At 43.6% G+C, this 26,426-nt stretch overlaps 1 protein-coding gene across 4 annotated transcripts in view; it reads left to right on the top strand.

Annotated features, from left to right (window-relative positions):
- The window catches only part of sh3pxd2b (SH3 and PX domains 2B), a 266,404-nt gene that overhangs the window by 69,518 nt on the left and 170,460 nt on the right, over positions 1-26,426 (top strand). For all 4 annotated transcript variants that reach the window (XM_048543297.2, XM_048543298.2, XM_048543299.2 and 1 more), the window contains exon 3: positions 6,337-6,412. In XM_048543297.2, the coding sequence (XP_048399254.1) occupies positions 6,337-6,412 (76 nt within the window). The remainder of the gene's footprint in view (positions 1-6,336; positions 6,413-26,426) is intronic.

The raw sequence follows: 26,426 nt of genomic DNA, 5'->3' as shown, positions 1-26,426 counted from the left end.
ACTTACCAAAAACACTCAAAACACGATTTTTTTTCCTGCTTCTGATGGCACATATTTTAACTAGTATAATGCCAATATACACTGATGACCCTGACCAAGTAACAAACTGACATCAAACATAGTAAAAGTAGCTTTGCACAGCTGCTAAAGTTTTTTGTTCATTTCTGATTTTACCAGAAAAACTAGGTAGACATTATGCTTGATCATGTAACCATTCATTTGTGCTTCTTGATTCAAGGCTTGACTGAAGCTCACTTTCTGATTGTTGTTTGCCTGTTGCAGTTTTAAAAATGTGATCCGAAATTATATATCAGTCTTTTTGTAAGAAGCTTTGATAATGTAATGCTATGTATTTCCTCTAAAATGTGCTGCTTTTGCTGGAATTTAAATGCATTAAACAGGCCTGCTGAATGATCACAATGCACAAGATTCTACAGAAATCAACTTTCCAGTCCAGGTATCAACTCAGATTCCATCCTTCCAGCACTTTATGGTTATGTAATTCCTCTGATAGTGTACTTAATCAAGTGCATTGCTTTGAATCTTAACTCTTGCCAATTTCTTCCCTCCCTCCCCTTCCCACTGTGACTAACTTATTTCCCTCCTACTTACTGATACAAATAAAGCAAATTTTGTGCATATGCAATTGTTATTTAATGTGTCCCAATTTATACATATACAGTGTGCACAGTATTACACATTCTTGATTCTGACTTAACATCAAATTTGGCCTGGATTTGCAGAGACAGGCCAATTCTGGAGGTGTTTAAAAATGGCGGGTGGGATGTAATTCCTTCCTGCATGCTGCAGTATAAAGGTGAGGGGAGTGAGCCTGTACCTTGGAGTCCTGATCTGGCTGGCTCTGATTGGTTTCTGGTCGATCCTGCCCCTGCCTGACTGGAGTGCAAATTGTTCATGACAGGGCTGTTTTATATTGAAATGGGTATGCCGAGATGAGGGAATTCCTTGACCCAAGCTCCCTGTCATGGTAATGAAAGTCCAGCCCAGAGCTTCAGAAATAAATTAGATGGAAGGGTCATCACACTGCTCTTCTAAGAATGGAGCAGGAAGTTTGTGTGATTAATTCATGCCCACTTCTTTATTTGTGACGATTGCATTAATTTGCTTTGCCATGCATTTTAGTTAAATTATTCCAATATATTCTATTAATGGTACGTGGCTAATGCTTGTTTTAATGATATTATTCATAATACAGTGAAATATTTCAGTGAGGGAATCTTATGTACAAAATTTCTTTATTAAGATTATGCCAGCAAGTGCATGAGAACGTATTGACACATGCCATAATATCCAAAGCAAAATACACATTTAATGTATATTGCAGCTTGATAAACAAAATTAATCTTAAGAATATAAATAAGATGCAAAATGGGGATTTGGTTCAACAAGTTCATACTGCAGAGATACGGTAACACCATGCTCTGCAATATCCAGCCATCTTGGGAGAGGTAGGAAAAACTTTTCTTTGTGAACTTTTTAGTTCTCAGGTTTGTTTAGGAAATTCTAGTCTGACTTTCCAAGACAGTATAAGCCCATATTTCTACTACCTCAATGTTCTGATTTCATTATATGAACTGAAATTTTCAGCTGAGAGCCTCTATCACCTCTACATTATCTGAAGTTGTGTGAGCAGTTTATTCTCCTACATGAAGCTAGTATGTAGGTGTGACATAGGTTCTCATCACATTGGGGACTAATGAGGAATGGGACAATCCCTAGATTAAACCTGAACAAAAAACACAAGGAAACAATCAGAATTGAAGTGTTCTATTTTCACCTCACCCCCAAATGTCCAGACAATCTCTCACAAGAGAACTGACATCCTACCTAAAAAAGTTGTCAATTTCTTAAGAGCTCAGACTGGTTCCTGCACTTTGAGTTATAGTGGATACCTCTGAATTGCACGCATGTGACTGTACTTTCATTGGCCCAATATGTAACACTGCAGTTACTTATTTCAGAGGGCATGTTTAATGTACATGGGCTTAAAATGCATCTTTATTTAAATAAAGCTGAATCATGTTCATTTACATTAATTCCCAACTCTGCTTATAACTTTGTCATCTTCAAACTTGTGGAGAGACCTAGTAATCCATGTAATTATTGAAATGAAGAACAACAATGATCCTAACATTCAGCTGTTTTAGGCCCACTCAACACTTAGCCGTTTACAGATACTGCCAGCTTTTGTCGAAGCTTTTGTCCCACTTACAAGATTGTAAGCTATCTCTTTCCTGGAATATTAGCTGATCCCTGAACCCGCATGATGAGGTCTTAACCAGTAACCTTTCATTCACCACTTTAATTGAAATAAAGCCTTTAATAAACAGCATCTGAAACACTGCCATTACTTACTACTTTAAATGCTTTGAGAAAGTTACCAATCATGTTAGCGAGGCCTTTTAGTCAAAAGGTGTTAGAGTTAATGATGAGATGTACCAGTGTGTACATTGTTATATTAGAAAATTCGTTAGCATGGATGTAGAATATTTTGAAATGTTTCAGATGTACAGATATGTCTGCTTGTTTATGGGCTGAAAACATTAGTTCTGGAGTAAGACATTAGCAATTAGTGGATTATAAATATCAAATGTCTTGACAAAGGTACTGAAATCAAAAATAACAGACCCTTCTGCTGCCCAAATTTGAGAGCACAGAACAGCAGTTAAACTTGTAGAGTCCAAGAATTGTCATTCAATACATTTACTTACAGAAGCACTTGCATAAGATGAAATCATTACACAAGTATTAGGACAGATGTCATTTGATAACTTTCAAAGGGATAATTGTCATGGGTTCCGCTTCTCAAAAACAAATATTTTTATAAATTGGAACGAATGAATTCAGTGTGCTCTTAAATTAAGTGATACTTGAATTGAGTTTGGAATGGCAGGATGTGAAACTTCTATCTTAAGCTAGATTAATATCAAAAGCAAAGGTTATTTGGAGAGATGCAGTAAATAATCATATTATCCCACCAGTTCGTATTTTAGTTGGTTGCTGCTAACTGTCAAGCATGGTAACTTCTACTGTGTTCCCCAATTGCAATTAAAATTAATGAAATACATAAAGATAAAATATTAAAGAAAAAAACTGCTAAAAGAATGTTGTAATGTGTGAGATCAATTCATGTTTGAATTCTTTGTGACTGATTCTCAAAAGCAAGCTAGAGTTTGAAAATTATTTAACATGCTACTCATACGAGAGGAAGGAGAAATCACTTTATTCTGCAAGTTCACTTCCACAACATGTTAAAAAGGAGCATAAAATGAAAGTGAATAATGTTACACATACCATCATTGTGAGTTCTTAAAAACGTTTCCCAGCTCCCAAGTATTTTGACCAACAAGGAGTAGACAGTCTTGGTCATGAGCCCATCTGTGATAGAGCTGTAGGAACGTTGCATATTTACAAAAACTTCAAACAGAATCTGCCAGTAAGGTTGTTGCATATCATTATTAGACAATATTGTTGTGATTGTTCCTCCACATTTGAGGCACTATTTGTGTAATTAACCAAATCTTTTTGTGTGGTATTCAAAGCTATGGCTCGAAAGCAAATGTATGAATGTTCACACTATGAACCAAACATCAGCTGCTGAATGCTGAATTGTCAGTCAATACTGAACACGTGTCCATACATCACTAATTAGAAACACTTACAGTACTTTAAGCAGATCCTCTTATTTGGAAGAGTTATTTTAGTGTTTTCTTGTTGCTGCAGGTTTTTTGGTGATAGATCGGTTTTCTGTGTGGCCATGCCATGGAATAGGCGATCCATACAATTGTCCTCCTGTTTCAGGGGAAACTTTTGGTGATGATGTTAAAAAGTAGTATTCAGTTCGAATGATTAATTTAAATGTTAAAATACAGTAGCATATTTTGGAATTGCTGTGAACAGTCATGGGCTTATTCTTAGCCTAAATGAAGACAGTTATTGTTATGTCAAGTGTACAGAGCTTATGATGCCTGGGTTCCAATTTTTTTAAGGAGTTTCCCATGATTTTTATAAATCTAAATTCACTTAATTGTCTTATCAAAGAACTGCTTCGCTGAGCCTGTAGTGTCATTTATGTTCAATTTCAGGGTACTCATCAAAGAGTCTTATCAAAAGCAGAAGGGTTAAGTGTGAAGCTAAGAGTATAAGTTGATAGCGAGCAAACTTTCATCTTTCTTCAAATTTTGTTGTACTTTCTAAGGTTTTTAGAATTAATCTGTTCAAATAAAACCTGAGAGTTTATTGGAACTGCAAATACTTCATTTAAGGGAAGTCATTATGCTCAGGAATAAATACAAAAATTAGACCTGTATGAATAAATTCAGAGGTCGGAGACTACACGCTTTCCATGTCACTGATTAGTGCCATCTCTTCATTTTTTTCCTTTTGCTTTGCCTGTCGATTTTTAATTAATTTGCCTTTCAAGGTGTTTTCTTTTAAGTCTTTCCCACTCTCTTTATATTTTTCAATTAAAAAAACTGCTGGGTTCTCAGCCAAATACCCAGGACTTTCTGGCAAGCCAAGCTGATATTAACTGGATGGCTTCATTTATAGCCTTTTGGCTGGCAGCTGGCTGACTGCACACCTGGTCCACTCTTCCTTCTCATCTAACAACCCTCACAGCCCCACACTACCTTCCCTTGCAACCAGTGAAGGTGTAACACCTGCTCATTTACTTCCTCCCTTCCCAGGATCCAAGGTCCCACACTTACTTTCTAGGTGAAGCAGCACTTTACTGGCACTTCGCACAACCTAGTTTATTGCATTGGTTGCTCACAGTGTGGTCTCCTCTATTTTAGGGAAACAAAGCGTCAACTGGGTGACTGCTTTGCAGAACATCTACGTTCTGCTTGCAAAAAGACTCTGAGCTTCCAGTCACCTGCCATTTTAACACACCACCCTATTCCCTGGGCAACATCTCTGCCTCAGAACAAAAACAAAGTTGCTGGAAAAGCTCAGCAGGTCTGGCAGCATTTGTGAAGGAGAAAACAGAGTTAACGTCTCAGGTCCAGTGAGCCTTCCTAAGAACTCTGAGGAAAGTTCTGAGGACGGGTCACCAGACCTGAAACATTAACTCTGTTTTCTCCTTCACAGACACTGCTAGACCTGCTGAGCTTTTCCAGCAACTTTGTTTTTATTCTTGATTTATAGCATCTGCAGTTCTTTTGGTTTTTAACTCTATCTCAGGCTTGCTGCAGTGCTCCAGCAAAGCTCAGCGCAAGCTAGAAGAACAATACCTCATTTTCCACTTGGTGACCCTGCAACCCTCTGGACTCAATATTGGACTCTCCAATGTCCTTCTCTCCTAGCCCACATACCAGGCCTTGTTATCATATAGCCTGACATTACACTATCAGATGAAGGGTCTAGGCCCAAAACGGCAGCTTTTGTGCTCCAGAGATGCTGCTTGGCCTGCTGTGTTCATCCTGCCCCGCACTTTGTTATCTTGGATTCTCCAGCATCTGCAGTTCCCATTATCTCTGATCACGTTATTAACTCCTTTGTCTGCCCAACTGTTTTTCTCTCTCTTTGGGCTCTATTCCCACCTCTCATTCACTCTTTCCCACCACCTTTACCTTCTGCATGTAAACCAACATTTTCCTAGCTACCGTCAGTTCTGAGGAAGGGTCACCAGCCCTGAAATGTTGACTCTGATTTTTCTTCACACATGCTGTCAGACTTGCTGAGCTTTATCAGCATATTCTATTTTTGTTATTTTATGAATCACCTGGACAACTCAGTTCCTGGCAAAGAACAGGCTTAAGTAAACCAGCTGCGGGGCAAGAATTGAATGGCAAAATAGAGCTATTTTTAGTTTGAGTCACATTCAGTTCAGTTTTCATTTATGTCCCTTCACTGTTTTTTCTTTTTAGCTACCCCCACTGCTTCTGTTTTTTCTGCAGTAACTTTCATCATTGTAACTCTTGGTGTGCATCAGATTTTTGCAGCAAAACTTTTAGTTATTTGCCAAACATATAGTTCTGTTAATTTCTAAAATCAAATCATGTATAATCTGAATCAGTTATTTTGGCTGAACTAAAGGAGAGATCGATGTAGTAATATGCAACATATTCATGCTTTGACAGCAAGATAAATGGTTCTAAAGCTAGATCCACTGAAAGTTCTAGTTACAACAAAGCAAATTAGTTTACCAATGCATTTGCTCAACCTTGCATTTAAGAAGTATCAATTAGTTTTTTTTTGTGGTGAGCTTCCAGTCTTTAAACATTCAAATAAAAAAACCATTTATTGAAAATGTTTTCATATTTGAATGCATTTGAAAGTGTTTTCTCTAATTCAACTCATTATGTCTCTCAGATGCAGCTGTTGGATACCTTCCCAGTGGAAGGAGGCCAGAAGGACCCAAAGCAGCGCTATATTCCTTTCCTGCCAGGTACAGTAACACATGCAATCAGTTTTCTTTCTTGGTCTCACCCTGAAAACCTCTCCTTTTTTGGACCCTAAAAACAGCACAAGTAGACTTTGTTTGTCTAAAATTTATTTTGTGACATTAATGACAGATGTTGATTGTTCTTTTTGTTTCATTCATTATTAGTCACTGACAAAGTCTGCATTTATTGCCCCTCCGTAATTGCTATTGAGATGGCGGTGATGAACTTCAGTGTGTTAGCTGAGGTACTCCCAAAACACTGTTAGAGTGGGAATTCCAGGATTTTGACCTAATGACAACGCAAGAACAGGAAAATAATGGGATAGCATCTGACCTAGAGGAAAGCTTGCAGGTGCCTGTGGCCTTGCGTGCTTGCTACCTTTAATCTTAGGTCATCGGTTTGGATGGTGTTTTCAGAGAGCCAAGATGAATTGCTGTTGTGCATCTTGTAGATGGTACACACTGCTTCCAGGGATTCTTTAAGGTGGTGTTTAATATGTTGCTTTTTCCTGGATGGTGCCAACTTTCCCAATGCTATTGGAGCTGCATTCATACAGACAAGTTGAGAATTCCATCACATACAGGACTCATGTCTTTGAGATGTTTGCTAGGCTGTGGAGCGTTGGGAGATGAGTCACAGACTACCTACCTTCTGACTTGGTATTATTTCCACAGCATATATACAGCTCATCCAATAAATTGTCTTGTCAATGCTCACTCTCAGGATGTCAATGTTGGAGAGTGTGACAGTTATGATGCCAAATGAGTGTCGAGGGAGACATTTAGATGTTCTTTTGGTGATGCTTGTTACCTGGCACTTCGGTGGTATAAACGCTATTGTTATCCAAGTCTTGCTTTATGCAGGCATGGTGGTTTCTAAGAAGTTGCAAATGTTACTAAGCACTGCAGTCATCAGAAGGCATTCCCACATCTGACTTCAAGAGCGGTCAGAACATTGGTGAAGTAGTTGAACATGGTTGGGCCTAGTATGCAGCCCTGAGGAACTTTTGCAGAGATGCCCTGGAGCTGGGAGGATTGCCCAGCAACAGCCACAGCTAACTGTTTACCTTGCTGCTAGATATGAGATCAGCCCATGGAGAGTTTGCTTTCAGCTCCCATTATCTTCAATTTTACTCAGTAGGGATTCTTGCAGTTATTAGAGTTGGAGATTCCGAACCATTTTTTGTAATCACTGGACACCTCAAAACATTCTTCAACCAATGAGTTCTTTCTTGAAGTGTTGTAACGTTTGTATGTTGCCAATGTTTACATAGCAAGCTCACACACACACACACACACACACACACACACACACGTGTTAATAAGCAGGTGATCTGTTTCACTGTTGTTGCTGGAGGGATACAAAATGGGTCAGGATCCCATGGATAGCTTCAGTGCTCTTCTTCAGAAGATCCCATGGGAGGCACGGTGGCTCAGTGGTTAGCACTGCTGCCTCACAGTGCCGGGAACCCAGGTTTGATTCCAACCTCGCGTGATTGTCTATAGGGAGTTTGCACATTCTCCCCTGACAGTGTGGGTTTCTTCCAGGTGCTCCGGTTTTCTCCCACAGTCCAAAGATGTGCAGACTCGGTGGATTGACTATGCTAAATTGCCCATTATGCCCAGGGATGTTTAGGTTAGGTGGGTTAGACATGGGAAATACAGGGGTAGGGGAATGGGTCTGTGTGGGATGCTCTTTGAAGGGGTGGTGTGGATTTGTTGGGCCAAGTGGCCTGTTTCCATACTATAGGGATTCTATGATCTTCTATGACTTTTTTTATAACCAACCAACAGGAAGATGCATTTAAAATCTCCAAGAGGTGAGTGCTACTAGAGCCCCTCGATGGCGCACGCTTTATGAAATGTTGACTTGATAACGAGGGCCATTACTCTCAGCTGATATCTAGAATTCAGCTATTTTGTTTTCATTTGGACCAAGTCTGCAATGAGTTCTGAAGCTAACTGGTTCTGACAAAACCCAATGTGAACATCAATGAACAGGTATTGGTAAGGTATTGCTTTATATGACATATTCTCTGACCAATTTTCTTCATTTGCTAATGACTTGAGAGTAAACAGATATGGAGAGAATTACCCAGATTGGATTTGTTCTTCCATCTGTGAATTGGATATGACAGGATAATTTTTCACCATGTTGGACAGTTGCAAGCGTTGGAGCTGTCTTAGCATAGCTTGGTTAGGTGTGCAACTCATTATTGAGCACAGGTTTTCAGTACTATTCCATGATGTTATCAGAACCTATAGCCTTTGCTACATTCAGTGTTTTCAGCCATTTCTAATATCCTGTGAAGTGAATTAAATTGGCTGAAAGTGATGGTGGGAATCTTAATCCATCTGGCATGTTGAGGTGAAGTTAGTTACAATTGTTTCAGCCTTATCTTATGCAATGATGTGCTGGGCTGCCCTATTGTGGAAAATGTGATCTGTATGAAGTCTCCTCCTTCAGTAAGCTATTTAATTATCCACCGCCATTCTTGATTGGATATGGTAGGACTTCAGAGCTTATATTTATACGTTACTCATGAGATCACTTGTAGAGTCATAGTACATGGAAATAATAATCCCCAACTAAACCAGTCCCACCTGCCTGCGCTAGGCCTTTATCCCTCCAAACATTTTTATTCATGTATTTATCCAAATGGCTTTTAAACGTTGCAAATGTACCCGCGGTAGTATATACCGAAGGGAAGGTGGAAAAATGAAGACCAGGCAGTAATTTTGCAACTTGGAATAAAAAGCAGGAAGGAAATGTGGATATCTTCCTTCATGGAACATTCATTGTGCCAAGAAAGGGCACTACTCCCAAAAATCATGCCCCACATTGCACCATCTCTTCCCTGCCATCCCCAGTCTGTACAGCCTGACTTCTCTCCAGTTGCCATCCTTTGCTATGTTCCCAAACCAAAATACTGTTCTTACCTTTTCAGTCAGACACCCATGATCTCTCTTCTTGGGATTCCCCTTTTTCATCAGCCATGGCTTCAACTGCATTGTGATTATTTAGCTGTTTGTCAACCTGATTAGCCATCACCTCCAAAAGAGAAATGGAAGTCCATGGTAGCAGTTAAAGCCACTGCAGTGTAGATTGTTTTTTAAATCAACACGTTCAGACATGTATTGGCACACGCTGCTGTAGCAGATAGGATTTCAACCCAGATTTGCTCACTCAGAGCTTGGGACACTACCATTGCACTATAAGAGCCTTCCACTGCCTGTGGATGATTAGTGAGTGATAACCTCTTCTTTAATGTTGGCATCAAGAATGACTTTTCTATTGAGGAGAGGATTATGAATATACCTGCCCAATATTTGAATTAAAATTCACCCCATATTCGAATTAAAATATTGCATTTAAATGACCACCATTACAACATGCTGGTTTAAACTAATCCACATTTAGTTGCTTCACAGCTGGTATCTGCCTATACATAATTGCTACGACAGTCTTCAAACTTTTTATTAATCCCACCTAATAATTCCAGACCACTTGCTTACTTCTTGTTATATCATCTCTTAATAAAGAAATAATTTCCTTTTTAAATCTCAAATGCTACTACTTCTCCCTTTTCAGATTCCCTAAACATCTAGCATGCACAATAATCTAACTGGTAGTTTTCTGGCATAGCCAACAAACCAATGTTCGACAAGTGTACTAATATTTTACTTTGAGCATTGAGCAGTAATCAATCAGAAAGAATTTCTCCGATTACTGAGTTTGACGATAAATTTATTATTACTGGTAACATAAATAACATGCATATGTGGAAGTTTTATGTTTTCCAATTCGGCAGCTGTTCGATGATCACATATGAAATTTCCCTGCTGATTCTGTAAAATGCAATTGTGATTGTGAAATATAGCAAGGAGCAGGATGATTGTGTCGTGAGTTTCTGAGCTTGGCATATCATTTGATATAGTCCATGTGGGGGAATTCTAGCCATGCGATCATGGATCCAAGTAGCCTGAGGTCTGTGCAGTGCCTTGACTGTGTTTGTGATCAGCTAGGATTGAAATTAATTTATATATCAACCTTGTAGTTGTTGTCTAGTCCTGTTTAGACCTAAGATTATGATGAAAACTGAAAGAACTGAGTATGCTGTAAATCAGAAGCAAAAACAGAAGTTGCTGGAAAAGCTCAGCAGGTCTTGCAGCATCAGTGAAGCAAAATAAGAGTTAATGTTTTGGGTCTGGTGACCCTTTCTCAGATTGTGACAAGGCCAAAATGGAGAGAAGCTAACTATTATTAATTCTGTCAGGTTGTTTATTTGCAAGTTCAGTTTTCAAACTTTGTCCCACTAAACAAGTTCTTTACGTGTGCCATTTTTAGCTTCGCACAATTGACCTTGTTTTGAAATCTGCCCTCAATTTTATCTGCTGCCATCTCATTTTGTGTCCATCAACATAAAGGGATATTCAGAAATTTAGAGAAGGTTTTATTAGATCTCCATTTAGAGCTAAATATCTGTCACACTGGGTGTAAATTTTCCCCTCTGAGGAGGTGGCGGGAAGGGTTAATAATTAGATGAGTTGGCCTTGGATGGATACTCTTCCCTGTTTTTACATCACACATTATGCTGGCTGAGAAGGCCTGTGGGGGTCTTCTCAACTCCTCACCAATTAAGATCCTTTACATGGTCAATTAATGGTGGTGACTTGTCACCTCTCTGACTACCTTCATCCTTAGTGGGCAAGAAAGGTGGCTGGTTTCCTGACTGGGAAACGATTGCACTACGCCTGCTGACACAATGGAGGGTCTTCATTGGCCCCAATCTGGGACAAATTGGAAGCACAGATTGGGGTGGTCCCAAAGTCATAGTCTCTGAAAGCCCTTATCTCTGCCCATATCTCTGAATACTCTTGACACCGTCTCCTCATCCATCCTACAAGAAGCAAAACAAAACTACTCACCTATTTGCCATTGAATGCCCTGAAAAGTAGCCCTCCACCGATGGTGAATTATTTCTTATTAGTTTTTACCGAGTTACTAGGTCCACAATTCGGCAAGCTATATGATTGAGGGGAGGATAGTGGCTGTGAGTTGGTCAATATCTAACATGAACTCTCCACAGTCTCAAAAAGGCAAATCTAGACCACTGTTTGTGGTTGACCTCTATTCAAATGTACAGCTTCTGAAGAGAATTGTAAAATGTTGTGGTGTAGAAAGAGGCCACTTGGTCTATTGTACCAACGCCAGCTGGTAAAATGAGAAAATGAGTATCATTACCAAGTATCAATCTCCTATTTTTCTCCAATTATTGTATATTAGTTTTATCCAAATATTTTGGCCAATCTGGCTTATCCAAAACTTAGTTGCTTAGAGAGTGCAGTACATTATCTACGCAACATTCCCTGTACTCGTCCATGAGGAATGTAAATTTCCCTGCAATAGTGAAAGTGCTTTGTCAAAAGAAAAGTTACCATAAGGACAAATGTAAATGTTAATTTAGCATTAATTTTCCCTTCGGTTATTTGAATGCCTGTTATTTGCAGAAGTGAAAATATGTGATAGAATACTGTACTCTGCCACAAAATTTGCATCAAACGTTCCTGATGGTGATTTCTTGGGTGAAAATTTGGGTGTGACTTTTTTTTATTTTTGTCCATTTTTCAGGCATTTTGTAACTGCAGAATGCACACAACTGAAAGTCATGTTGAAATTCATTGAATGCAGATGCTAGCCATATTCAAGGTATATGTTCATGTGGCTGGGGAAGCGGTTACAGTTCAATATTGAGGTTAACAATCTCATTTAATGGCTTCAGCTAACGCAGTATGAATGGTAGTGATTCTACAGGAATGGGTCTCACAGGACAGCAATTCAGTATGTAGGTGATGGTTTGATTTGAATTGCCCTCAGTCACAATTTGAGGCACTCCTCATTTTCCACTTGTAGGGCAAGTGGCAATGTCTTTGAGTTGGGATGTCACGTTGCAGCTGTACAGGACGTTGGTTAGGCCACTTTTGGAATACTACATTTATTTCTGGTCTTCCTGCAACAGGAAAGATGTTTGTAAACTTGAAAAGATTAAAGTTCTGAAAAGATTAACAGGGATGTTGCTGGAGTTAGAGGGTTTGAGCTATAGGGGAAGGTAGAATAGGCTGGGCCATTTTTTTCTGGCGTGTCAGAGGCTGAGTGGTGACCTTACAGAGGTTTATAAAATCATGAGGACCAGGGATAGGGTAAATAGACAAGGCCTTATTACCAAGAGTAGGAAGTTCAAAACTGGATTGTATAGGTTTAAGGTGAGAATGGAAAAATTTACAAGGGACCTGATGGGCAACATTTTCACACAGAAGGTGGTGCATGCATGGAATGAGCTGCCAGAAGAACTGGTGGAGGCTGGTACACTTACAACATTTACAAGGCATCCGGATGGGTATGTGAATAAGAAGGATTTAGAGGGATGTAGACTAAAGGCTGGCAAATGGGACTAAATCAATTTAGTGTCTTATAGACTGGTACTGAGGTGAATCAAAGAGTCTGTTTCCATGCTGTATAACTCTGACTCTATGACTGTCTGTTCCCTGGCCTCTCCCCATATAGTTGAGTGTTGTCCACATTTTCCATGGACAGCTGAAACCTGGAGTGTCACCACTCTGGTGAGATGCTAGTTCAAGGTTAATAACATTTGCAGCCCAGCAGGAGCTGTGTTTTGGAGAGATGGCACTGTTTTAGTTTGTTGGGCATGGATTGTATTTAAGTATGGCCTATGAGACTTCACTCTGGTATGTGTGTTTCCTTTATGTCAATGAGAGCCCTGTGATAATGGGAGTGTTTCATTAGCTATCAGCTGATCCTTGATGGATGATTTCCCTGCAGACATCATGATGTTCAATGAATGAGAGCAGTGAGAGAATCATTGAGCTGTGCTGGTCACTGGAAACACTCTTCTGGACATCCACTACGTTTTGTTTGGTGATTTCTGAGCCAGGTTGAGCAGTGGTACTCTACTTTAATCACCTTATACTGCACAACAACAACGTTTTCATGTGAAATTCACTCTCATGAGCATGAACCAAATCCTACCCTGCCCAAAAACTACAGTCACTTTACTTGGCCCCACACGTTGACAGCCACCACATTTGTTTCCCAGAGATTTAGAAAGATCTTTATAGCCTGCTGGACACTAAAAAAGTGAACAGCTCCTCGACGAATTCAAAGAAAATGAAAATGTCAGTGTGGTAATAGCTGACCTCAAGTCCCTTGATGAAGGATGTCACATTAGATGATGGGAAACAGTGGTAAGCATTGATTTCAAACAGTCAAGCTTAAAGACATGAAAACTCTAAGGCAACCTGGAAGTAATGTAAACAGCTATGACAGTAGTGCCCTAGAATGTGCATTGATGCCATTGTTTCACAAATCCTTAGAAAGTTTCAAACACCAGATAACAAACAAGGTGTGCGAATCTTAAACCAGACATGATCCAGACCAATTTCCAGCAAGGCCTGAGCACTGAATTCACCTTTGCTGACCTACTGTGACAGTGCTTTTTAACTTTATTCTTTCATGGGCTATGGGCATCAATGGCTAGACCAGCAGATATCATCTCTCCCTAACTACCCACAAGGCAGTTAAGTGTCAAACACATTGCTGTGTGTCTGGAGTCAAATGCAGCCCAGACTAGGTAAGATTGGCAGATTTCCTTCCCTCAAAGTAAATCAGTTGGTTCTTACAATGATTGATAGTGGTTACATAGTTGCAATTAGGCTGGCAATTTAGTCTGGTACCTTTTTAAAAAAATTGAACTCACATTTCACCACTTGCCTTGTTGGGATTAAAGCAATGTCCCCAGAGCATTGGCCAAGAGTTCTGGATTACCAATCAAGTCACATTTCCACGACCCCCTCCTTTTGTACATAAATGTTAATATTTATCTTGATTGTCATTTATTGTCAAATGTAACAGTGTTTGCATTTAGACCTTGTGAATTGGCTTACATTTAAACCTTGCCCTAATGTTTATTCAGCATGATAACTCTTATCAGTGAAACTCTCAGCATATTTCTGCAGTTGACTTATCAACAGTGAGGACATGCCAGAACTTTGAATGTTTTCTCGAGGCAGCTAGATATAGGACTTGGGGCAAATGGGGATGTAAGGTTATGGGGAGAAAGCAGGAATAGGCTTTTGAGTTGGACAATCAGCCATGAACGTGATGAATGGCAGGGCAGGTTTAAGGGCTGAATGGCAGCTTCCTGCTCCAATCTTCTATGTCTATATCTATGTATTGATTTAAGAACATTTGGCATGCTAACAGTTGGAAAACTAGAATTCCACTAATACCGGTACATGTTCCATTAATGATTAAACATGTGGATTGATGTTGTGTCAGTTGGCAGTAATGTTAAACCAATCCTCAATACCAGTCTGTAAGATACAACTTCCTTATTGTTCAGCCATTTCTTGCACTTTCATTAGCTCATGAACTGATGAGTGTCTGTTAATTTAATCGATAGTACAAAATAGCAGTGACCTGGAATTTTCGAGATGATGAATGGCTTGGCCCCCTGCAAGAAAAGTTGATGGCCAGGATAGTAAATCTGCCTGCCCCCCCCACCCCTAAAATAAAGCTACTTAGAAAAATAGACTGAACAGAAACCAGCTTTTATAGCATGGCAGTTTAGCTTCTTGATTATTTGTTTTATATGATGGATGAACTACTGATTGTGCCTCTGTGAGTTCAGACAAGGTGGGCAAAGACAGTGGGCTGGTCTATTTTGCATGCCCTCCAACACAGTCCAGTAGCTCAGTTAGCTGGTAGATAGCAGAATCTAATCCAAGAGTATTGTTTCAAATCCAATAGAATATATATTTATTTTTAAATATTTTATTCAAAAACATTTTTTAAAAATTTACAGTCAATTCTCCATGGACTGAGTTCATTGGAAGTCTCATTTAATGAAATTGCCTGTTTATATTACTTCACCATTCAATAAATCATCAGAAGCATATTTTAGAGGAAGCAGTTGATTAAATGATGGGTAGAGTGGAAGTAAGAATTGCAATCAGTTAAGGACTGCAGAGTACGGTTGCTCTGTATATAGCCAACTTTTAAGACTTCAGTTGACACTGACTTTACAAAGTGACAATCCACACCTGCAAAAGATGTTCCCATTTATTTCAAGTCAGTAATAAGGACAAAATCTCCTTAACTAAACGAATAAAGCCACAAGATTACAGAGCTTAAAGCAGAAGAGTGAATAGACCAAACACTAAATATTGCCTTCATTGATCATCAATATTTCAAAACCAAATGTCAACATTGGTTAAACATGAATTAACAGCTAATTGCAGTTAACTGTAAATTACATATCAAATTAACTCAGATACAGTTAAGAGAGACCTTACAAATTGGCTCAGCAGTGCACTTGACATATAGGCCATCAAACACATTTCCAAAATCTTTGAAGATGTTTTGTTTCTTACAAAGAATTTCAGACCCTCTCCCTCTGGGGTGTACCCTGACTCTCAAGCTGATAATGAAGCACACACTATCATAGTTTCATGGATACAATCTGTAACAAAAATAGCATGTCTGCAGGATCTCCTCACCTCTGTCTAGATGTGGCACTTAGTTTATTCTCAGCCTCTGGATCTTACCACTGTCTTCTGCAGCATGCTGTACTTTAGCGTTAGAATCTTCATCTACTGTTGAGCTTGGAGGGCTCTATATTTTTAGTTTCTTAGAAACAGGGAGGGTTAGTTATCTTTGTTGGTTTCCCTTTTTAGTTTCTCCTTTCAGTAAGGTTCTCTGTCAAAAATTACAAGCTTTGGAATCGCAGAATACACCACACTATTCTCAATAGAGTTGTTTTCTTTAGAAATAACTGCTGATATGAAGTAGGCAGACAATTAATTGATTGGCCAAGTAAATGTTGCTTTCTGTACCCACTGGCATTTTACCCCTACCAGGATAAGCTCCTGGTATCTGGGGAGATCTCAGGATGAACCCTGGTGATCTCCTTTTGGGATCAAATGTAGTTTAGGGAATGGGACCTTCATTTATGGTTGTTCTTTGGCCCATAGACATGACCCACAAAAGCGATGACTATCCATTTGACTTTGACCTGTCATTGGAAAAGCACCTCTCTGATACTGCTTGGGCTTGCTCTCCTGGCCACATCATGGTAAGAGAAGACTTGTCTGGCTTCTAAGGCATGTAAATGGCAGGACCCTTTCCCTTTCCTTCGGCCTCAGCAGAGACCATCTCTTTTGTTGTTGCTGAACTAATGAGGCTGGGCAATCTTCACATTGGGTCATTCTTCTCAATTGGATGGCAGCACTTGTCGTGACCTCTCGACTGACCATAGCTGGTAAAATGTTGCCTGCTGCCTCACTGTCCATCTGCATGTGTTTGGTACCCACTTCTGGTTCCAGTGCTGAAACTCCCTAACTTTTGTAAAGTCAAATCCATAGATTTTGGGCACGATATTTCTCTTTCAAAGCAAGTTGCATTTATTTATGTCTGTGCTGTGGAGTATGTGGATACTGTAGCTAGGGCTAGAGACTTTTCATGATCATCACTCATGACCTCAAATAGAGAAAGCTAATGATGCCAGTATCGGTGCTAAGGAGAAAGAAACCTGAACAGTTACCACGATAAGGAGAAAAATAAATAAAGGTCATAAGTGAATGATAAAATGTTAAATAAATATTGATACTGAAGCTTTACACCTGGGTTCATGTGCACTTCACAGTCCAGAACATGTAAAAAATTTGGCACAAATACGGGTAATGATACACGAGGCATCATAAGCAGTATTTGGTTTTGTATGGTTGAGTGAAGTCACCTGTTAAGCATGAGAACTGCTTCCACCTCATCCTGCAGAAACATGAGATTCAAGAAAGGAACTGGCATGTTAAGTAACAGTGATAATGGGAACTGCAGATGCTGGAGAATCCAAGATAACAAAGTGTGGAGCTGGATGAACACATCAGGCCAAGCAGCATCAGAGGAGCACAAAAGCTGACGTTTCGGGCCTAGACCCTCCATCAGAGCCTCTGATGAAGGGTCTAGGCTCGAAACGTCAGCTTTTGTGCTCCTGAGACACTGCTTGGCCTGCTGTGTTCATCCAGCTCCACACTTTGTTATCTGGCATTTTAAGTATTTGCCTCTGTTATTGTAATATTAAAAATCATGGGAACTGAAGAAACATTGCCCCTTTATTTAGATGCATCTGAGATATTGATTATAACTTTTGAAATAACTTTCCTTTGCTTGGTGTCATTTTCTCTGGCTGCATTTTTATTCTGTCCATTTGCAAGTATTATAACTGGGGAATCACCAGTGGTATCACTTTTCTTTGTGAATTCCAGTTCGCTAGAATTTATTTTATGCTTTTTGGGTTCCTTGTTTTCCTGCTGACTTTGAATCTTTTTTTCTGGTCCATTCTCTCTACTTGAGTCATTTTTGGCATATTCACGCTGGTTATATACAGTTACTGTACTGTGTTCATTTTTTTCAATTGTTAGTACTTTTCCTGTGTCTCACCACATTATGCTGAGGAGGAGTTCAAACAGGGTTGTTTTTGGATGAGACATTAAACTAAAGACTTGTCTTCAGTTCAGAATGACTAAGAGCTAGAATCTGTTCAGTTGTCTGAGCCAAAATTTCCTCCCCTTCCAGCAATCAAAAAGCGGGTTAAATAGTCATTCGTAAAATCATGATTTGTGGCACTTTCCTGGCACTGAATGACTACTGCGTTTACATCTGTTGCTGTATTACAACAGGCAAGCAAAATTTCTGTTTTGGAAGGAGCTGTGCATAAAGGAAAGAATGGTTCTGAAACTGTGGACTCCTATCTGGAGGTTAGAGCATTATTTTCACATTCTTACCATGTAAATAAGCGTATTCCTGACAGAAGTGGAGTTACAGACTGAACATAAAAAGTGGAGCCCTGACCCTATGGCTAAAAGACCTCCTTCCTTTGGGAACTCCACTATTCAATCCAAATTCAGGGAAAAATTTAGAAATGTTGGCATTGAACGCAATTTAATTTGTCCCCAATGTGAAAAGCCCCAGACATGAGCGAGCTACTCCTTTGGTCAGTTTGTTTCGTTCAGCTTGGTCTATGCTGCCTCTGTTTTAGGAGGTCCAAAAGCACATCTACGCTGATTAAAGCCCCTAAGGTTCTGTGGTGAAGATGATGACAGGGACACGCTAAATGCAGCATTCATTCTCTGCCAGCAAAGTCCCAAACATCACAGTTTTATGAATAATTATTTGCATGCTTTTTGATTGTTTGTTTGAGGGGGAAGAAATGTTGGCCAGGTCGTCTGGAGATATTCCAGCTCTTCATTATTCTGAACTGGAAGATCTACCACTAGTACACCTAATTCCTCTCCCTTTCTCCTTGTACAAATTTAAGCTCAAGAAGAAAGGGAGAGGGATTAGGTTTACTGGTAGAAACATTGACTGAGGTCACTTATCAAACCTTGTGCAATGCAGGAGACTCTTGTCTATAATTTCAATATGAATGTCAGATGGAGTTGTAGCTTTACCAGGAGTTCCAGGCACAATGTTGTGGCATTACTGCTGTTTTCAGATAGATGTATAGGTTTATTTATTTGTGCATGTAGATGACTTTTCCCATTGCTTTGAATTTCCAGAAAGGAGGCCAATTGTTGACTCTCTTAGTTGGTATGAACTCATTAATGATAAGCCAAATCTTGATTTGCTGATCCAATCACAAATATTGCCAGTGAATTAGGAGTCAGTGAAGACACTGAGCTTGACGCATGCTTACCTTTCCTGTCGGGACCTGTCTCTGCTCAAATATTGAGTTTTTTTGATGACAGAAAGTTCTCCATTTGCATCTGTTCAGGGTTGTCTTTCCCTATTGGAGGGGTGGACCTTATAAACTCTGAGACTGAATTTCAGAATGACTTTTGTAACATTCACCCCAATTCAGACACAATATTGTCATTAGTTTTCAGTGCAATTTCATTGAGTTACTTTTAGTTACTGATGGAACTAAAGTCCCTCAGGGTGTTCTCTGTGAATTTCATTGCCATCTCTCGTTACCCCTCTTGCCCATTCTTGGCTTCACTTCTTCACCTGTTCTTGATTATCAATCTCTTGATTGCCATTGTTGGATGACGACTGTTTGCATGAAGCAAGCAAAGATACTCCATGACAGTCCATAAATTGTAACAGATATAGTAGGAACTGCCAATGCTGACGAGTCTGATATAACACGGTGTGAAGCTGGACGAACACAGCAAGCCAAGCGGCACCAGAGGAGCAGGAAAGCTTGATGTTTCAGGTTGGGACCCTTGTTCAGAAGTTGGGGAGGGGAAGGGGATTCTGAAATAAATAGGGAGACAGTGGGAGGCGGATAGAAGATGGATAAAGGAGAAGATAGTGTGAGAGGAGACAGACAGGTCAAAGATACGGGGTTAGAACCAGTGAAGGTGAGTGTTGGTGGGGAGTTAGGGAAGGGATAGGTCAGTACAGGGGGGATGGATAGGTCGCGGTGTGGGATGAGGTTATTGGGTAGGGGATGGGGGTGGGGCTTGAGCTGGGAGGAATGTTTAGGGAGGTGGGGACTAGCTGGGTTGGCTTTAGCATGTGGTTGGGGGAGGGGAGATTTTAAGCTTGTGAAGTCCACATTGATACCCTTGGGCTGCAGGGATCCCAAGCGAAATATGAAATGCTGCTCCTGCATCTTTTGGGTGGCATCAGTGTGGCAATGCAGGAGGCCCAGGATGGACATGTCATCCAAGCAGTTGGTGGGGGGAATTTAAATGGTTCGTGACTGGGAGGTGTAGTTGTTTGTTGCGAACTGAGCATAAGTGTTCCACAAAGTGGTCCCCAGGCCTCCGTTTGGTTTCCCCGATGTGGGGAGGGGGTGTGAGGAATGAGCTTCTAAATCTCCCCTATCCCTACCACATCCCAAAACCAGCCCAGCTCGTCCCTGCCTCCCTAACCCGTCCTTCCTCCCACCTATCCCCTTCTCCCACCCCAAGCCCCACCCCCATTTCCTACCTACTAAACTCATCCCGAGTCCTTGACCTGTCAGTCCTCCCTGGACTGACCTTGCTCCTCCCTGTCACCCCTACACTCACCTCTACTGGCTCCATCCCCACCTCTTTGACCTGTCTGCCTCCTCTCACCCCATCTTCTCCTCTATCCATCCTCTGTCCGCCTTCCCCTGTCTCCCTATTTATTTCAGAATCCCCTTCCCCTCCCCCATTTCTGAAGAAGAATCCTGACCTGAAATGTCAAGCTTTCCTGCTCCTCTGATGCTGCTTGGCCTGCTGTGTTCATCCAGCTTCACACAGTGTTATCACAGTCCATGAATTTGCAGGTTAGGTGGATTAGCTATGCTCAGTTGCCCATAGTGTCCAGGGATGTGCAGGCTAGGTGGGCTAGCCATGGGAAATACAGGCTGATAGGTGGGAGGGTGTATCTGGGTGGAATGCTGTTCAGAGGGTTGGTGCAACTCAATGAGCTGAATGGGTAACCCCACACCTTAGGGATTTTAGGAATGTTCGATTCTTTGACTGGGTCCCAAATGCATTCTGAGGAAATAGCCAAGTGTCAATTTGCATGTCTTGTGACTGAGCCAACTGGAGTTGGCATCCCTGCTTATAAAGCAAGATGTCTTCTGGCTATCTTGATCATCCCTCCATCATTGGACTGCTTTCTGATCATTTTGTTTAAAAAAAACACAGTTCACACTCAAAGGGTAACCAATTAGATGTCACTCTACAAACAGGGTTTGTGATATATTTTCCATACTGCTTATGCATTTTTGTTTGAGGAAGCATTACACATTCTTTCCACCTCACCATACACTATGGTTCCTGCCTTCTGCTGAGCCATAGAAAATAAAAGAAAAACTGATGAGTCTTAGCAGGGATGCAGCTATCCATTATTTTATTTCTCCCTATAATTTATGTATAAAACAGTCCTACAGTCTGCATTAGTAATTGAACACTGCATCTTTTCAACAAAGAAATGACCATCGGTGATATTGATAGAAATACACCAAATCTTTGAATAATGAGGCAAAAGCTGCTGTTCTCCAGTGTTTTCAGTCATAAATCACATTTGTGGTTGTTAATCAACAAACAGGCCGATTATATAGCATAAAATATTGCAGTGTTGACTACAATCTAACTGACTATAGTATGGATATGAGTTTGCTCGCTGAGCTGGAAGGTTAGTTTTCAGACGTTTCGTCACCTTTTTTTATTTGAAAAAATATACTTTATTCGTAAGATGTACAAAAAATAAAACATATTTACACACCTACCCAGTCATGCAAGCCGCTCCGGGTTACCCAGGGGATACATAGACCAACTAAAGGAAAAAAACAAAGAAGGAAAAAAAAACAAAGCAAAGAAAATACCCCGGCAGTCGTCACCCCGCACAGTCCCTGTTGGCCCCCTGACCAGTTGGAGAAGGCGCCAGCTGGGCCCAGTTACCAGATAGGGTTCTTTTTTCTATTCTGGACGAGGGATTTCATACGGTGGTCTTTCCCCACCGCGCCTTGGCGGCTGCCCCAAGCTTTAGCGCGTCCCTCAGCACGTAGTCCTGGACCTTGGAGTGTGCCCGTCTGCAACACTCGGTCGAGGTCAGCTCTTTCAGCTGGCAGACCAGCAAGGTGCGGGCAGACCAAACAGCGTCTTTCACCGCATTGATGGTCCTCCAGGCGCAGTTGATGTTGGTCTCAGTGTGCGTCCCCGGAAACAGCCCGTAGAGCACGGAGTCCCATGCCACGGAGCTGCTCGGGACGAACCTCGACAAATACCACTGCATCCCCCTCCAGACCTCCTGCGCATAGGCACACTCCAGAAGGAGGTGATCGACAGTCTCGTCCCCCCCGCAGCCACCTTGAGGGCAGCGTGCGGTGGCGCAGAGATTCCGGGCATGCATAAAGGATCTCACTGGCAGAGCCCCTCTCACCGCCAGCCAAGCAATGTCCTTGTGCTTGTCCGAAAGTTCTGGCGATGAGGCATTCTGCCAAATGACTTTGGCAGTCTGTGTGGGGAACCACACGACGGGATCCACCCTCTCCTTTTCCCGAAGGGTCCCGAGGATACTGCATGCTGACCACTGCCTGACGGCCTTGTGGTCAAAGGTGTTTCTTTTCAAAAATTTCTCCACGAAGGACAGGTGGTACGGAACGGTCCAACTACTCGGAGCGTTCTGCGGCAACGAGGCCAGGCCCATCCTTCGCAACACCGGGGACAGGTAGAACCTCAGTAAGTAGTGACACTTGGTGTTTGCGTACTGAGGATCGACGCACAGCTTGATGCAGCCGCACACAAAGGTAGCCGTCAGGGCGAGGGTGGCGTTCGGTACACCCTTTCCCCCATTTCCCAGGTCTTTGTACATGGTGTCCCTGTGGACCCAGTCCATCCTCGACCCCCAAATGAAGTGGAAGATAGCCCGGGTGACTGCAGCGGCGCAGGTCCAGGGAATAGGCCAGGCCTGCGCCACATACAACAGTACGGAAAGCCCCTCGCACCTGACAACCAGGTTCTTACCTGCGATGGAGAGGGACCGGAGCGTCCACTTGCCCAGCTTCTGCTTCAATTTGGTGATATGCTCCTCCCAAGTCTTAGTGCATGCCCCAGCTCCACCAAACCAAACACCCAGCACATTCAGGTAGTCTGTCCTGACGGTGAAGGGGATGAAGAAGCGGTCGTCCCAGTTCCCGAAGAACATGACCTCGCTCTTACCCCATTGACTTTGGCACCCGAGGCCAGTTTAAACTGGCCGCAGATGTCCAATAGTCTACTCACCGACCGACGATCGGTGCAGAAGACGGTGACATCGTCCATGTACAGGGAGGTCTTGACCTGAAGGCCTCCGCTGCCTGGGATAGTCACGCCCTTCAGGCTCACGTCCTTCCTGATGGAGGCGGCGAAGGACTCCACACAGCACACGAACAAGGCAGGCGAGATCGGGCAGCCCTGCGTGACTCCAGATCTAACAGGAAAACTGTCTGATTCCCACCCGTTGATCGAGACTCTGCTAACGATGTTGGCGTAGAGCAGCCGGATCCAATTGCGGATGCCCTTCCCGAACCCCAATTTGGAGAGGACGTCCCTCATGTAAGCATGAGAGACCTGATCGAAGGCCTTCTCCTGGTCCAGGCTGACGAGGCAGGTGTCCACCCGCCTGTCCTGTACGTAGGCGATCGTATCCCTGATGAGCGCGAGGCTCTCAGCGATCTTCCTGCCCGGCACAGCACAGGCTTGGTCAGGGTGAATCACTGACTCCAGGACAGACCTGACCCGGTTGGCAATGACCTTGGCCAGGATTTTGTAGCCCACATTCAGTAGTGAAATGGGACGCCAATTCTTAATTTCTTCCCTCTCCGCCTTCCTCTTCTAAATGAGGGTGATGATGCCCTTCCTCATGGACTTGCACATTTCCCCTGCCCGAAGCGCACTATCGTACACCTCCAGCAGGTCCCAGCCGACCAGGCCCCACAGAGCGGAATACAGCTCGACCGGTAAGCCGTCGCTTCCGGGAGTCCTATTCCTCTCCAAGGACTGGAGGGCTCTGGTCAGCTCGTCCAGGGATATCGGCCGGTCCAGCCACTCCCTCGTGCCGTCGTCTAAGACCTCCGTGATAGACCTTCGCGATCGGCGGGAGCAAGGGCTACCTGACCTATGCAGGGCAACCTAGAGTCTGCTATGCCTGTGGCAGGTCAGGTCACGTGGCGGCCGACTGCAAAGCCACCATTTGCAGGAACTGCAGGGAGGAGGGACACCTTGCAAAGGATTGCCCACAAGAGAAAAGCTGCAACCTTTGCGGGGAAGCGGGCCACCTCTATAGGGCATGCCCGCTGTGGGGGACCACCTCCGCCCAGGTCGCCAGCAGGGGCAATGTGGGGCGAGCCCCCGCTGGAGGAGAGGAAGACACCAGGGCCCTGCAAGGACCCCATTAATGTGCAGGAGGGCCAGGCCGTGCAGGGGGGCCCAGCCCTGCAGGATGGGCCCAAGGCCAGCAAAGCGCCCCTGCAGGCTCCACTCTACCCCGACAACCCGGAGTCGATGGAGGCGGCGACAGGCGACCCAGGGGAGTGGATGACGGTCCGGAAAGCGAGGAGGAAGGTGCGTCGGTGGGCCCAGGAACCGCAACCATCAGGCGGGAAGAGGCAGCTACAGCGGGGTATAAGAGCTCCTCTGACGAGGGGGATTCGTAGAGGGCCCACCCGAAGCAGAAGTTAAAGATCTCAAGGGAGAAGGAAAGCAGCACTGCGCTTTCAGGTGATGGGAGGCACCCTGAGACTCCCTCCAACACCCAGTCACGTGCCGCTGGGGCACTGGAAGGCGTCCTGGAACTTCCAGGCTGGGAGGAGGAAACAGCACGTCCCCAGCCTGACCCAGAGCCGGACTCTCCTGCTTCCGTACCCCCAACGGGGGGATGCCACCCGGAAGGCAGCACGGATGGCTTCCTGAGCCCGGAGAGCGTCCAGCAGTTAGCCCGAGCAATGGGCATGAAGGGACAGATAGAGGGGCTGGACCTTGGACTCGGGGAGGGTACTGCCGTCACTGCCCACAATGGGGGTACGCGTTGCGAGCGTTAATGTGCGTAGCGTCAAGTCCACCGCAAGATGTGTGTCCACGTTGGCCTACCTGACCACCGTCAAGGCGGACCTCCTGTTTCTGCAGGAGTGCGGGATACCCGAACCTCAGCAGGTACGGGAAATGGTCTGGCGCCTGGACCTGTGGGCCTTCGATCTGGTCGGGGGATAACGACTGTCGCTCCTCGGGCCTGGCTATTCTGCTGCGGGGGCGCAACTTCACCATCTCTCAAGTTCAGGAGGTGGTGGGGGGGGTGCCTCCTAGTGGCTGACATCACCTACAGGAACGCTCCCCTGAGGCTGATCAATGTGTATGCTCCATCGGTACGGAGTGAGCGGTTGGCCGTCCTGCAGCGGCTTCCACCCCTGCTGGCTACGTCCAGGCCAGTCATCCTAGGTGGAGACTTCAACTGCATCATCGATGCAGATGGAAGATTCAGCGTGGGGACAGCGGGTCGAGGGAGTCAACTGGACATCACGTCCAGGTTCCTGATGGGCGCAGTGAAGGACGCCAAGCTGCTTGACGTCTTCAGCATCCCTGCAGACTGAGTGCAGTGGAGGTACACCTGGTCGCGGCCAGAAGGGTCTATTCGCTCAAGGATAGACTTGCTGTTTGTGTCACGGACGTTCTCGGTCAGGTCCACCGGCGTCGAGCCGGTGTTCTTCTCTGACCACTGCCTCCTGCTGACCGACTGTCACTTACAGGACGACCAGCCGGCCGGCAAGGGGTCGTGGAAGCTCAACACGACTCTGTTGACCCCAGAGAATGCCGAGGAGCTTAAGAGGGAGTACGCCAGTAGGAGAACCGTGAAACCCCTCTTTGAGCCTCTGGGAGACTGGTGGGAGACGGTGAAGGAGAACATCAAGAGGTTCTTTATCCTCAAGGGTGTTCGGAAGGCGAGACAGAGGCGTGGAAAGCTGTCGTGACTCCAGAAAAGGGTGCAGAACCTGCTCCTTCTGCAGTTGATGGGGGTCGATGTCACGGAGGACCTCCGTGAGGTGAGGGGCCAGCAAACCTCGCTCTTCACCGCGGAGGCCTCCAGGATAATCTTCCGGTCCAGGGTCCGCTCCGTGGAGCAGGATGAGACGTGCTCGCGTTTCTTCTTTCAGAAGGTGCACAAAGAGAGCTCTGTTCTTAGCCGGCTGGAGGAGGACAACGGCTCGGTGACGTCGTCTCAGCCCGACATTTTGAGGATCAGCAGATCCTTCTATGCCGGACTGTATGACACGAAGCCCACGGACAGCACGACCTGGACGAGCTGACCAGAGCCCTCAAGTCCTTGGAGAGGAATAGGACTCCCGGGAGCGATGGCTTACCGGTCGAGCTGTATTCCGCTCTGTGGGACCTGGTCGACCGGGACCTGCTAGAAGTGTACGATAGTGCACTTCGGGCAGGGGAAATGTGCAAGTCCATGAGGAAGGGCATCATCACCCTCATTTACAAG

Source organism: Stegostoma tigrinum, chromosome 13 (assembly GCF_030684315.1).
Source record: "Stegostoma tigrinum isolate sSteTig4 chromosome 13, sSteTig4.hap1, whole genome shotgun sequence".
NCBI lineage: Eukaryota > Metazoa > Chordata > Chondrichthyes > Orectolobiformes > Stegostomatidae > Stegostoma > Stegostoma tigrinum.
Note: the sequence above shows the minus strand (reverse complement) of the source record. Positions and strands in the feature narration are given on the sequence as shown.